The 16,904-nt window shown below is 43.6% G+C and overlaps 1 protein-coding gene across 2 annotated transcripts; it reads left to right on the top strand.

Moving 5' to 3' along the window:
* The first annotated feature begins 311 nt into the window (after positions 1 to 311).
* eda2r (ectodysplasin A2 receptor) lies at positions 312 to 6,857 on the top strand. 2 transcript variants are annotated; one of them, XM_058382510.1, is made up of 9 exons: positions 314 to 517; positions 2,953 to 3,036; positions 3,328 to 3,506; positions 3,611 to 3,696; positions 3,945 to 4,109; positions 4,284 to 4,382; positions 4,812 to 4,984; positions 5,149 to 5,197; positions 5,781 to 6,857. In XM_058382510.1, the coding sequence occupies exons 2-9, from the start codon at positions 2,953 to 2,955 to the stop codon at positions 5,894 to 5,896; spliced, it is 951 nt and encodes a 316-aa protein (XP_058238493.1). In that variant the 5' UTR covers positions 314 to 517; the 3' UTR covers positions 5,897 to 6,857. The 2 variants fall into 2 exon arrangements, with proteins under 2 accessions (XP_058238494.1, XP_058238493.1); XM_058382511.1 differs by lacking the exon at positions 4,284 to 4,382 and having other exon boundaries at positions 312 to 517.
* Positions 6,858 to 16,904: the final 10,047 nt, after the last annotated feature.

Genomic DNA, 16,904 nt, shown 5'->3' with positions numbered 1-16,904 from the left:
GGAGCTCAGATGACCGTGTGTTTGACCAGTCAGTTTTAGTTCCACCCACATGTTCATTTAAAAGAATTCTCATTCTCAGACTCCTTCACCGTAGTGACTCGTTTTAGAATATTGACTCATTCGATTAATTTATATGAAAAGTTTGTATTTTTCACCGGTGCAGTATCATATCACCGATCCATCCGCCCTGTCCCTCCCCCTCTGTCCCATGACCTCTGTGCACTCTGTCCTTTCTATCTATCTATCTATCTATCTATCTATCTATCTATCTATCTATCTATCTATCTATCTATCTTACACACACGCGCCTAATAATAAATCATTTCGCCTTATTTGTTCGGTTCGCGCGCGCCGGGAGTAAAGTTCGCGTGAAAGTGTGTGACATGTCGGGACATGCCCGTCCATCCGTCCATCCACACTGACGCGCGCGCACACACACACACACCGGAGACTCAGCAGCAGCGTGAGAACCCGAAAGGAGCGCGAGAAGGACGGGGAACCGGGGAGCTGAGTGAAGGTAAGAGCCACTGCACCGAGAATTCACTCTATTATTAACTAATGTATGGCGGAATTAAACACACACACACACACAGGAACGACATGCTGGAAAACAGTCCGGTAATCATGCGGCTGTGTAACGGCAGCACGCGCTCAGCAGAAGCTTTTTCTTCTTGTTTATTTAAAGCTGAGTTACAGATCTTAATGAAATGAATTAATATTGTAAATATAAATTAAATATTAATTAATATCGTAAATCCTTTCTTTAGTCTGTTAGTGAAGTTGGTTCTGCGCTAGAACCTGGAGTTAAATAAAAGGCTCTTAAACCTGGAGCTAGACTCAGACTGGGAGAAACTGGGGTTTAATTTAGATTTGCTATCAGAGTGAAATCTGAAACGGAATTTTGCCCTGATCTGATCTGATCTGATCTACGCTCAAAAAACCCCCTCTTTGAATGAACTTAATTAAATTATGGAAAGAACTTCCACATAAATTAAAGGTTTTCTTTCAGCATTAATGAATTTTGTTGGCTCAACATCATGTGCTTAGGTTCAGTCAACTATTTAATTAGGTTTCATTTAACGTATTTACTACAGTTGGGTCCAACATAATTTAATAGTGTTAAACCAACATATTAAGGTTGATCCAGCTTAAATGAATAGGGTTGGTGCAACAAATTTTACAGTTGTAAATGAAGTTGATCCAACCCAAGTAAATTTAGTTGGCACAACAGAATCGCATTTACGCCCTTATCCAGCATGACTTACATTTTTATCTCATTTTATACATTTGAGCAATAAGGGCCTTGCTGAGGGGTCCAGCAGTGGTAGCTTGGTGGACCTGGGATTCAAACTCACAACCTTCCGATCAGCAGCACAATACCTTAAGCACTAAGCCAGCACCACTCCCAACTAATGGGGCTATTTAATCACATGGAAATTCTTTCCATGATTTAATTAAGTTCATTCAAAGAGTAACTATAATGTAAAAATAAAGTAAATATATTTAAGTGAAACTATCTGCAGCAGGGATCTTCATAATCCAGACAGGCCAGCTGATTCAGCTAATTACCAGCTACAGAGGGTGTGTTAAAGTGTCGGTGAATTCAAAACTGTGCTCGACAAAATAATTTAACAATATTTTACACTGCCATTTGCCTGCAGAAACACAAGAAAAAGGAACAGTTTGTGCCACTTTGTAAATGACAAACTCTTTAAATACTATGCAAGACACCTGCTGAACATCTGTCTTCTCAACAAACTGTGTTCTCTTCTCGTTAGTCCATGTCTTCTCCTGTTGCTCGCTTTGATATTTCTGGTTTGGCGTAGTGACAAGTGACAAGATCTCCTTAGTTTATCTCAACATGACTGAATCTAATAAATGTAAGGTTGTTGAATTTCATGCAAATACAACATGATTTAAACACGTTCATCTTGGAAACATGAGATTATTGTGTACAAAACACACTTACACTTTCATACATGTAACAGGTAACCAGTTTCCTTTTCTGAGTGTAAACTAATCTGATCTGATCTAAACTGATCTAAACTGATCTGATCTGATCTGATCTAAACTGATCTGATCTGATCTGATCTAAACTGATCTGATCTGATCTGATCTGATCTAAACTGATCTGATCTGATCTGATCTAAACTGATCTGATCTGATCTAAACTGATCTGATCTGATCTGATCTAAACTGATCTGATCTGATCTGATCTAAACTGATCTGATCTGATCTGATCTAAACTGATCTGATCTGATCTGATCTAAACTGATCTGATCTGATCTAAACTGATCTGATCTGATCTAAACTGATCTGATCTGATCTGATCTAAACTGATCTGATCTGATCTGCATGTTGCTTGTGAGATCTTCTAAACATCAATCAGAAAATGTTCACATGTCACCAAGGTAACAGCGTCCTCAGGTGCATTAGGGTGAAGCTGCAGCAGGAACATGTGCAGAATTGTTTCAGAAGAACCTGAGAGCAGAACTCTGAACTCTGAGAGAGAAACAGAATGTGGAGGTGAAGAAGAGAAAACAGATCTGAGATACAGATAAATCCAGGAGCTTGGGTTCTAATCCAGAACATTCCCACTGACTCCCATATCTACAAGATTTGCACTGATGAAAACGTCTAACTGAAGAAACGACTCCAGAGCAGCAGCTGAGAAGAATCCTACAGAGGGTTCCTCTTTCACTGAGCGTTCCAGGTGCACTCTAGGAGACAGAGAACCCTCACTTCTTACACATAGAACACAGGTTCTGTGTTGGCTTCCTCCAGGTTTTCCAGTTTTCTCCCACCTTCCAGAAGTCATCTCCCTCACTGTACTGAGTCGTTTGGAAGAATCAACTCCTTCACTTTAGTGACCTGTTTGAAAGTTTTGACTCTGTCACCTTAGTGACTCATTTAAAAGGCTGTGAAATGAAAGCATCGTCTCTCTCTCTGCAGATGGACTGTGCAGAAGACGAGTTTTCTCTTCATGGTGAATGTCGGACGTGTCCACGCTGTCCCCCTGGATATGAACTGAAGCAGGTGAGAGAAGTGAGCGAGAGGACAGAGGACAGATGGAGTAAAGGAGGAGAGAGGAGAAGTGCAAAAGGGGGAAGCAAGATAATGGGGCTAAAAGAAATAAAGTCTGGTGTACGATTTAGTCAGAAGTTCTAACAGCTTTCTGTAACCTTTCAGCACAGTGGGAGGAGCTTAGCTGTCAATCAAATGAAGGGGTCTGGTGATGACCAGGGAGCAGCTGTTGTGAAAGCTCTTTACAGACAAAAGAGAATCTCCTACCATGATCTACCTGTGTGTGTGTGTGTGTGTGCGCAGGAGTGTGGCTATGGAGTGGGCGGAGCCAGTGTGTGTGGTGTGTGTGAGCGACGCTGGTTTAAGGAGGACTGGGGTTCACACTCATGCAGGATGTGTCAGAACTGCCACCGCCTCAACAGACAGGAAATCACAACATGCACACACACACACAATGCTGTTTGTGGAGACTGTCTGCCTGGGTACACACACACACACACACACACACAGTGTTGCCACTATGAAGCAAATCCTGCGTTCTGATCATTATGATGTTTTCTGCGCTCTGTTTGGTTAATCTCTGTAGGTTCTACAGTAAAAGGCGACTGGACGGACTGCAGGATTTGGAGTGTTTGCCTTGTGGTTCTGCCCACATCAGACACACACAGTGTGGTAAATCTCACACACACACACACACACACACACAAATTGTAACATAGGAATCAGGGCTACAGTCCATTAAACCTAATTACACATTCTGTCCATAGTACAAATCCCCCCCCTTCCTCTCTCTCTCTCTCTCTCTCTCTCCCCCCCCTCTCCCTCTCTCTCTCTCTCACACACACACACACACACTGTCACTTTATTGGTAAAATATGCAATTCTCTATGTGTGTGTGTGTGTGTGTGTGTGTTTAACAGAAACTAAAGGTACCACTGTTAAAACATGGAGTTCTGAAGCTCCACCCCTCAATGCTGCCACGATGATGACTGCATGTGTGACAGCTGCTGTCATGGCAACCGTTTTATTGATTATTATGGTTCTAATGTGTAGAGGATTTAACACACTTCGGAAAACATTTAAAGGTGACACTCGCACACAAACACACACACACACACACACTAACAAAAACCAAACTACATACACACATTTATGTATACCCTCATATATACATACATACATACATACATATAAGACTACACACACACACACACACACACAGTCTCTCTCTCACACACATTTGTGTGTATTTTCCTCAGGCTGTTTATCACCCCGCAGTCACCGTGACATTGCAGCTGCCTCCGTTTCCGTAGCGACAGAGTACAGCATGACCCAGGAAGCAGAATATGGTTGTTTGGGTGAGAGTGTGTGTGTGTGTGTGTGTGTGTGTGTGTGTGAGAGAGAGAGAGAGTAATGAATGTGAGTGAATACACTGTCTTAGAAAGAAAACTAAAACTTTACAGGCCGTTGTCATGGTAACACACTTATAATCGGTTATCCACTATAGAGGACAAGGATTGATAAATGATGAGAGAATAGTGTGTGTTGTTAGTGTAGATGTAGCTACAGTTTGTGTAGATTAGGTTAGTGATGTGGGTTATAGGTGTAGTTAGAGAGACAGACTGACAGGTAGACAGACGGACTGACAGGTAGAGAGACAGGCCAATAGACAGACAGGCAGACAGACAGACACGCAGACAGACAGACAGACAGACACTCAGACAGGTAGACAGACAAATAACATGGTGATGAAATGTTATGATGTGTGATTCATTGCTACGTTTCAGATGTCCCTGCCTCCTCACTTCCTGTGGAACACAGTGCCCTCTTCAGTGACATCACTTCCTGCGGGGTCATCACCCAGGCCACGAGGTCACACCACAGGGGGTCAGGGTGGGCGGGGCACGGCCCAGTGGAGTGCACAGAGCGAGAGATTTTACACGGAGAGAAGAGAACACCGGTAAAAATTACAGTTTAACAACAAATAAACAAATACATAAATAAACAAACATACAAACAAACAAACATACAAATAAATAAATAAATAAATACATATAAAACCATGACAGAAACATGAGTATGGATAAAGTTCTGTATAAAATGTTGATTTTTGTCTTTGTTCAGATGTCTGAGGTTTTGTTTGTAACAGAAAACATGAGCAGGTCTTTACAAGGTGAGTTAAGAGTTAAAAAGTTTTAATAAAGCTTTAATTACATGTTTATGAATATTTAATCACTTTATTATTATTATTATTCATGTTAATTTTATTATTATTGTTATTCATGTTAATTTTATTATTATTGTTATTCATATTAATTTTATTATTATTGTTATTCATATTATTATTATTATTATTATTATTATTATTATTATTATTTTACAAATCATTTTGTAAGAAACATAGTCCTTAGTTTCAGTGTTGCTAATTGCTAATAAAATTCTAATTTAATCTTTTTTTTAATTTTAAATATCCAGATGTTTTATGGTAATTGTTTGAAGTTTCCTAATAAATGACTCATTAAAAAAAAATTTTACACTAATGAATGTTTAGAAATAAAAATGTTATCATCAGAAATTCCACATGAAATGTTGGGTGTGGTGGGCGGGGCTTGGTGAGGGGGTGGAGTCATCACAGTATCGCGAGGGGGAATGGAACTGTCTGTTAAGTTAGCGTCTGGATGATTATCGTGTTCAGAGATTTATTAAACACTGTGTGGAAGCTGTTTATAACTCCAGCACTGTGTTCTTAATTCCAGGAGAACATCCTCAACTCTCACCGCAGGAACATCTAGCAGGAGCCGATGCTACAGCTAACACAGCTAATACAGAGAACACACCTCGTACTGCTAATAATGCAAGTGAAAGGAGCTAATAACGCTAACTGCAACAATGCTAAATCTATAACAATTGATCATGCCAACACTAGAGCAGAATGAGTACTAGCACTAATCCTGTTAGCTAACTTTGCTAATAACTGTATTATTGATGTGCTACTGCTAGAAGTATGAGTTGTTAGCTGCTGAACAAATGCAGAATGCTAACTGTAACATCAGACAGTCAGAGGTGATATTTCTGTGGCTAACTGTGACGTTTCTGGAGTGTCGTAATGTTCAGTGTTATCATCATGGTGCTAGTTAACACAGCGTTTACATGATAAACAGCTAGTTAGCTGCTCACATCTGATGTCATGCTCATATTAAACACACGTTCCTTTAACAGCATTATTAAAGTGGCTTGTTAGTGCATTTTCTAATAAGCTAGCATCAAACAAGAGTGTTGCTAAATACGCTAATGATATCATACGTTTTTATACTTTCTTAATTCATAATCATTTCTTTTTAATATAAATGCTAATTTTAACCTGATGTCTGGAATAATGGAATTCATCACCTGAAGGATGAGCATGAAGGTTCTCCAGATGGTTCTCCAGATGGTTCTCCTGAGCTCTGTAGAGTTTCCACAGTGACTCTGATGCTGAGGTGAAGTTCATCATCGAGCTGTTGAGGGATTCAGACACATGCTAATGTTTGCCTTTAGCATCGCTAAGCTCAGCAGCGTCACCGCGACTCTGAGAAGATCTTTTCTATAGAAACATCAGAGTCTCACTTCCCTCCGTTTCCTCCAGAGTTTTGTGTGTTCAGTTGTTGTACACGCTGCACTGAGAGTTTGTAGAAGTTGAGGTATTTTATATGAAGCTGTTTGTTCTACTGAACTCACTTTCATCTGCTGCTTTTGGGTTTTTGTTGTAATTGTGTGTAAACTTAAAAAATGTCAAATTTTCCATTATATAAAAATGTTTTGTAGCAAAAATAAAAATAGAGTTTTGTTTTGTTCATGTTGCCTTATCTTTAAATACTAGAACCACAAACACCAACAAACAACAACACACCACCAACACACAACACACAACAACACACCACCAACACACAACAACAACACACCACCAACACACAACACACCACCAACACACTCCACCAACACACAACAACACACAACACACTCCAACAACACACAACACACCACCAACACACAACAACAACACACTCCACCAACACACAACAACACACTGCAAACACAACACAACAACATAACACACTCCACCAACACACAACAACACACAACACACCACCAACACACTCCAACAACACACAACAACAACATAACACACTCCACCAACACACAACAACAACATAACACACTCCACTGACACACAACACACACCACCAACACACAACACACTCCACCAACACACAACACACTCCAACAACACACAACACACCACCAACACACAACACACTCCACCAACACACAACAACACACTGCAAACACAACACAACAACATAACACACTCCACCAACACACAACACACCACCAACACACTCCACCAACACACAACAACAACACACCACCAACACACAACAACACACAACACACCACCAACACACTCCACCAACACACAACAACAACACACTCCACCAACACACAACAACAACACACCACCAACACACAACAACACACCACCAACACACTCCAACAACACACAACAACACACTCCAACAACACACAACAACACACCACCAACACACAACACACTCCACTAACACACAACAACACACTCCACCAACACACAACAACACACTGCAAACACAACACAACAACATAACACACTCCACCAACACACAACAACACACAACACACCACCAACACACTCCACCAACACACAACAACACACAACACACTCCAACAACACACCACCAACACACAACACACTCCACCAACACACAACAACAACACACAACAACACACTGCAAACACAACACAACAACATAACACACTCCACCAACACACAACAACACACAACACACCACCAACACACTCCACCAACACACAACAACACACTCCACCAACACACAACACACCACCAACACACGACAACACACCACCAACACACAACAACACACAACACACCACCAACACACAACAACACACAACACACCACCAACACACAACACACCACCAACACACAACAACACACCACCAACACACTCCACCAACACACAACAACACACTCCACCAACACACAACACACCACCAACACACAACAACACACCACCAACACACAACAACACACAACACACCACCAACACACACAACACACCACCAACACACAACAACACAACACACCACCAACACACAACAACACACCACCAACACACCACCAACACACAACAACACACAACAACACACCACCAACACACTCCACCAACACACAACAACAACACACAACACACCACCAACACACTCCACCAACACACAACAACACACCACCAACACACAACAACACACCACCAACACACGACAACAACACACAACAACACACCACCAACACACAACACACCACCAACACACAACAACACACAACACACCACCAACACACAACAACACACAACAACACACCACCAACACACTCCACCAACACACAACAACAACACACCACCAACACACAACACACCACCAACACACAACAACACACAACACACCACCAACACACAACACACCACCAACACACAACAACACACAACAACAACACACTCCACCAACACACAACACACCACCAACACACACAACACACCACCAACACACACAACACACCACCAACACACAACAACACACAACACACCACCAACACACAACAACACACAACACACCACCAACACACAACAACACAACACACCACCAACACACAACAACACACCACCAACACACCACCAACACACAACACACCACCAACACACAACACACCACCAACACACAACAACACACAACAACAACACACTCCACCAACACACAACACACCACCAACACACTCCACCAACACACAACAACAACACACTCCACCAACACACAACACACCACCAACACACACAACACACCACCAACACACACAACACACCACCAACACACAACAACACACAACACACAACCAACACACAACAACACACAACACACCACCAACACACAACAACACAACACACCACCAACACACAACAACACACCACCAACACACAACAACACACCACCAACACACAACAACACACCACCAACACACTCCACCAACACACAACAACAACACACTCCACCAACACACAACACACCACCAACACACAACACACCACCAACACACAACAACACACCACCAACACACAACACACCACCAACACACAACAACACACAACACACCACCAACACACAACAACACACAACACACCACCAACACACAACAACACACCTCCAACACACCACCAACACACAACAACACACAACAACACACCACCAACACACAACAACACTCCACCAACACACAACAACAACACACCACCAACACACACAACACACCACCAACACACAACACACCACCAACACACAACAACACACCACCAACACACAACACACCACCAACACACAACACACAACAACACACCACCAACACACAACAACACACAACAACACACCACCAACACACAACAACAACACACCACCAACACACAACAACACACCACCAACACACAACAACAACACACTCCACCAACACACAACACACCACCAACACACAACAACACACAACACACCACCAACACACAACAACACACCACCAACACACAACAACACACCACCAACACACAACAACACACTCCACCAACACACAACAACACACCACCAACACACAACACACAACAACACACCACCAACACACAACAACACAAAACAACACACCACCAACACACAACAACACACTCCACCAACACACAACAACACACCACCAACACACAACACACAACAACACACCACCAACACACAACAACACACCACCAACACACAACAACACACCACCAACACACAACAACACACAACAACACACCACCAACACACAACACACCACCAACACACAACAACACACAACAACACACCACCAACACACAACACACCACCAACACACAACACACCACCAACACACAACACACCACCAACACACAACAACACACAACACACCACCAACACACAACACACCACCAACACACAACAACAACACACCACCAACACACAACAACACACCACCAACACACAACACACCACCAACACACAACAACAACACACCACCAACACACAACACACCACCAACACACCACCAACACACAACACACCACCAACACAACAACACACCACCAACACCCAACAACAACACACCACCAACACACAACACACCACCAACACACAACACACAACAACACACCACCAACACACAACAACAACACACCACCAACACACAACAACACACCACCAACACACAACAACACACCACCAACACACAACACACCACCAACACACTCCACCAACACACAACAACAACACACAACACACCACCAACACACAACAACACACAACAACACACAACACACCACCAACACACAACACACCACCAACACACAACACACACCACCAACACACAACACACTCCACCAACACACAACACACACCACCAACACAACACACTCCACCAACACAACACACACCATCAACACAACACACTCCACCAACAAACACCATCAACACAACACACTCAATCAACACACAACACCAACACACTCCATCAACACACAACACACTCCACCAACACAGACCATCAACACACAACACACTCCACCAACACACACCATCAACAGCAACACACACCATCAACACCAACACACACCAACACCAACACACTCCAAACTCAACACAACACACACCATCAACACACGACACACTCCACCAACACACACCATCAACACCAACACACTCCATCAACACACAACACACTCCACCAACACACTCCATCAACACACAACACACTCCATCAACACACTCCATCAACACACAACACACTCACACAACACACACCATCAACACCAACACACACCATCAACACCAACACACAACACACTCCATCAACTTCAACACACTCCATCAATACACTCCATCAACACACAACACCAACACACACCATCAACAACAACACACTCCATCAGCACACAACACCAACACACAACACACTCCATCAGCACACAACACCAACACACAACACACTCCATCAGCACACAACACCAACACACACCAACACACAACACACACCATCAACACCAACACACTCAATTCACATCAACTCCATCAACTTCAACACACTCCATCAATACACTCCATCAACACACAACACCAACACACACCATCAACAACAACACACTCCATCAGCACACAACACCAACACACAACACACTCCATCAACTTCAACACACTCCATCAATACACTCCATCAACACACAACAACACACACCATCAACAACAACACACTCCATCAGCACACAACACCAACACACACCAACACACAACACACACCATCAACACCAACACACTCAATTCACATCAACTCCATCAACTTCAACACACTCCATCAATACACTCCATCAACACACACCATCAACACCAACACACACCATCAACACCAACACACAACACACACCATCAACACCAACACACACCATCAACAACAACACACTCCATCAGCACACAACACCAACACACAACACACTCCATCAGCACACAACACCAACACACACCAACACACAACACACACCATCAACACCAACACACTCAATTCACATCAACTCCATCAACTTCAACACACTCCATCAATACACTCCATCAACACACACCATCAACACCAACACACTCCATCAACACCAACACACAACACACACCATCAACAACAACACACTCTATCAGCACACAACACCAACACACAACACACACCATCAACACCAACACACTCAATTCACATCAACACCAGCACACTCAATCCACATCAACAAACAACACCAACACAGAACACACTCCATCAACACACACCAACACACACCATCAACACCAACACACTCCATCAACACACAACACCAACACAGAACACACTCCATCAACACACACCAACACACACCATCAACACCAACACACTCCATCAACACACAACACCAACACAGAACACACTCCATCAACACACACCAACACACACCATCAACACACAACACACTCCATCAACACACAACACCAACACAGAACACACTCCATCAACACACACCAACACACACCATCAACACCAACACACAACACACTCCATCAACACACAACACCAACACAGAACACACTCCATCAACACACACCAACACACACCATCAACACCAACACACAACACACTCCATCAACACACAACACCAACACAGAACACACTCCATCAACACACACCAACACACATCATCAACACCAACACACTCCAACATACAACACACTCCATCAACAAACAACACCAACACACTCCATAAACACACAACACACTCCATCAACAAACAACACCAACACACTCCATAAACACACAACACCAACACACTCCATAAACACACAACACCAACACACTCCATAAACACACAACACCAACACACTCCATAAACACACAACACCAACACACTCCATGTGTTAGCCGTTAGCGTCCTGCTCCTTTAAGGCTAAGAAGCATAGCCCTGGTTTAATAAGCAGAGGACAGTTGGAGACCTGATCTCTGTTGAGTAGTGATGAGTGATGTTTTATAAAGTTTATGGAGCTTATAAACAACGTGTGATGGGTTTTTACGTGCTGCTGCAGTTAGCTTGTGTTTGTCTCGCAGATTATTTTGTTATGTTTTTGAGTTTAATGGCCCATTTTTCAATGGTTTAACCTGCACAGCATGAGAGCGCTCAGTCTGTGGGATGTATAGCCCATCAGCTCAGAGTTTATAGAAATTTATTCCCAAAAGTTTGTCTTCATCCTGTTGGAGGCAGCCTATAGGACGCCGAGTCATTCTCTTCTGCTGAAGGATTTAGTTTTATGCTATTTTTATCGACTCTCCGTGTCGCCATGATTTAAATGGCACATTCTGTCTTATTAGCTGCTAATAAGCGTGTCCAGGAGCACCGGCGCAGATCGTAAAACACTTTGCAGCTAATTTTATAAGTCGCTTGTTTTCCTTATCAACGTTTTTGTGGTTTGCTGTAAAACATGTGAATGGAGACACATTAAGTGTAATAATAATTTTAGTGCTGCAGCTTTGCTGATGTCCTGAAGCTCATTCTGTTAGTGAGAACGTTAAAGAACCCAGAGTTTAGCAGCGTGGAGGAACCGAGGAGATCCTCTGCACTGAGGTCAAATTTCTGACTGGAACAAATTTTACTTCTGAGCAACTGAACTGAAGAAGAGGAAAGTAATAAAAAAAGAACAAATCCTCCCATCTGCTGAAACATTCCAGTGAAGTGGAGCCAGTGGCCTTCACCGCCTTCAGAAGAAGAGCAGATGGAACGTCAGCCAGTAGCATGAAATTCATTTCTTTGGATGTGAGGAAGTGGAGCAAGATCAGAGCGGACGAACAGATCTGGAGTTGGAGCAGAGAATGGCTAAGTTCTTCACTTCTTCTCATCACGACCTTCAGATCAACAGCCCAGAACCTTCACCGCTGAGCGAGCATCTCTCCCACAGGTTCTCCAGCACCGCAGTGGGAACAGCGTCCGAGCGACTCCCAGATCCTGTCCTGATGTTCCAGAGCCGATCCTGTCCTGCAGGTTTGGGGAGAAGAAAAAAAACAGGTGTGAGAAGAGACGTTAGGAAGTAAAAGAAAACTCAGAAGAGAGGATCGGAGATTGTTGGTGAGTGATTGTAGCTAGTACCAGCTAGCTTGCTATGCTAATATCCAGCACTGTGTCCGGTCTGGAATTAGTGATGAGGACATGATGAGATACGAGCAGGTTGGGATTCAGGCGCTGAAGGTTTCTGCACAATGGACTCATAACGTTTTATGTTGCAGGTAAACGTGACAAAGCGGTTCCGTGTAAACTTTCTCCCCAAGGCCACGTGTTCATTTTACACACAAATTAGCCACTTCCTGTCCCGATCAGGTCCTTTGGTGCTCCGCCCGGCATTATGATCCTTAAACTCCACGCTGTGAGGATTCCCCGAGAGAACAGAGGAGCGGTGTGGAGTCTGTCGTCTATAAATAACTCAGGATCAACCCAGAAACAGACACGTAAACAATTAACCAACAAAAAGAGGACAACTGCTTTACTTTCTCCACAAGTTCACAATTCTACACATATCTACAATTCATCAGCCTGTGTGTGTGTGTGTGTGTGTGTGTATGTGTGTGAGGTTCCAGCTCAGTGCTTTTATTGTAACAACAAAATCCTGTATTACAGGACGTTGGTGTGGCGTGTGTAAAAACTGCTCTGAACAAAGTGAGGTTCTGCTCACGGCCGCAAACAAACACTCTTTTCCCCTGAGATGTTTTTCATCACAAACAAAACCACTCAGATAACCAGTTCCTGTCTTCAAAACGGGTTCTGATCTGAGCCGAGACTCAACACCGGGCTTTTATCTTCACATCACACACACACAACAAACTGTACAAATCTTACCGGTTCTCCAGCTGGTCCTTTGGGGGAAAGTGTACAATTTACACATAGAACCAAACAACAGAGTTCCTATAACAAAACCAAAAAGGACCTAAGGACCTTTAATTATCTAGTGGATAAAATAATTTTCGCTAGAAACAACACTGCTTAAGAGATCCCATAATCAGTTTTCTCAATGCTAAAAACTCTTGAAGAACTCTAGTTTTCTGTTCATGTACGCTGAGGAGGAAACATGGCAGGAAATAGTTCTGAGTTAATTAGACGGTTCTGTGCTTCCAGGACAGGGTTCTACTTCTCACAGAAAGGCAACACAGTGACGGTGGGTTCTATGTAGGAATGTTAAAGTTTCCCACTGATGAACACTTGACGATGTTAGCATTAGCATTTGTGTGAGGAATTTAAGCTATATGTTGATGTTTAGCCTTGTAGAAACAGAAGGTGGAAGTGTTTGGTGACACACAGAACCCTGCACAGTCACTTTAAAGCTTCATAGAACTTTAAAAAAACTTTTTTTTTTCTTTTTTACACAAATGAGGCTGTTAGAACGCTCCTGTCCTGCGCGCATGCAGCGTGTGAAGTGAAGGTGATTTGATGTTCAATTGGCGCCATCTGGTGTCCGTTCTCAGTACTGCAGCCACCAGTCACCTCTCACCTCCCCTTGAGGAACAGGATCTACACCGTGGCTCTCAGACTGAGGTTCTCCTGGTTCTGTAGAGCACATTCCCACAATCCCACAGTCCCACTGTTCCACATTCCTACAGACCCGCCCACATTACTATGACAGATATGACTGAGTTTTATTAGTTATTATGATCGACTGCACACTAGAATGAAATGGGATGGGATGGTGTTTCCTGTTGCCCTGGTGTTTCCTGTTGTTCAGGTGTATCCTGTCACCCTGGTGTTTCCTGTTGTTCAGGTGTATCCTGTCACCCTGGTGTTTCCTGTTGTTCAGGTGTATCCTGTCACCCTGGTGTTTCCTGTTGCCCAGGTGTTTCCTGTTGCCCAGGTGTTTCCTGTTGCCCTGGTGTTACCTGTTGCCCAGGTGTTTCCTGTTGCACTGGTGTTTCCTGTTGTTCAGGTGTTTCCTGTTGCCCTGGTGTTTCCTGTTGTTCAGGTGTTTCCTGTTGCCCTGGTGTTTCCTGTTTTTCAGGTGTTTCCTGTTGCCCTGGTGTTTCCTGTTGCCCTGGTGTTACCTGTTGCCCAGGTGTTTCCTGTTGCCCTGGTGTTACCTGTTGCCCTGGTGTTTCCTGTTGCCCAGGTGTTTCCTGTTGTTCAGGTGTATCCTGTTGCCCAGGTACTTCCTCTTGTTCAGGTGTTTCCTGTTGTTCAGGTGTATCCTGTTGCCCTGGTGTTTCCTGTTGTTCAGGTGTATCCTGTTGCCCAGGTACTTCCTCTTGTTCAGGTGTTTCCTGTCGTTCAGGTGTTTCCTGTTGCCCAGGTACTTCCTCTTGTTCAGGTGTTTCCTGTCGTTCAGGTGTTTCCTGTTGCCCAGGTGTTTCCTGTTGCCCAGGTGTTTCCTGTTGCCCTGGTGTTACCTGTTGCCCTGGTGTTACCTGTTGCCCTGGTGTTTCCTGTTGCCCAGGTGTTACCTGTTGCCCAGGTGTTTCCTGTTGCCCAGGCGTTTCCTGTTGCCCAGGTGTTTCCTGTTGCCCACGTGTTACCTGTTGCCCAGGTGTTTCCTGTTGCCCAGGTGTTTCCTGTTGTTCAGGTTTTTCCTGTTGCCCAGGTGTTTCCTGTTGTTCAGGTTTTTCCTGTTGCCCAGGTGTTTCCTGTTGTTCAGGTTTTTCCTGTTGCCCAGGTGTTTCCTGTTGTTCAGGTTTTTCCTGTTGCCCAGGTGTTTCCTGTTGTTCAGGTTTTTCCTGTTGCCCAGGTGTTTCCTGTTGTTCAGGTTTTTCCTGTTGCCCAGGTGTTTCCTGTTGTTCAGGTTTTTCCTGTTGCCCTGGTGTTTCCTGTTACCCAGGTGACCCAGTGACGTGTCAGTGAGCCTCTTTGATGTGTCGTTGAGTAGTTCACACATAAAGATTGCCGAGCGCTGATCACCCGCTGATTTTCCCATGATCACAGACCGATCTGTTGGCCAGCTCGTTAATTTGCAAATCGGGCTTAAAATCCTGTAGTGTGAACGAGGCTTTAGGCACACCTGTGCAATAATCATGCTGTCTAATCAGCATCTTGATATACCACACCTGTGAGGTGGATGGATTACCTCGGGAAAGGAGAAGTGCTCACTAACAGATTTAGACAGATTTGTGAACAATATTTGAGAGAAATAGACCTTTTGTGTACATGGAAAAAGTCTTAGATCTTTGAGTTCAGCTCATGAAAAATGGGGGCAAAAACAAAAGTGTTGCGTTTATA

Source organism: Hemibagrus wyckioides, linkage group LG28 (assembly GCF_019097595.1).
Source record: "Hemibagrus wyckioides isolate EC202008001 linkage group LG28, SWU_Hwy_1.0, whole genome shotgun sequence".
NCBI classification, from domain to species: Eukaryota; Metazoa; Chordata; class Actinopteri; order Siluriformes; family Bagridae; genus Hemibagrus; species Hemibagrus wyckioides.
Note: the sequence above shows the minus strand (reverse complement) of the source record. Positions and strands in the feature narration are given on the sequence as shown.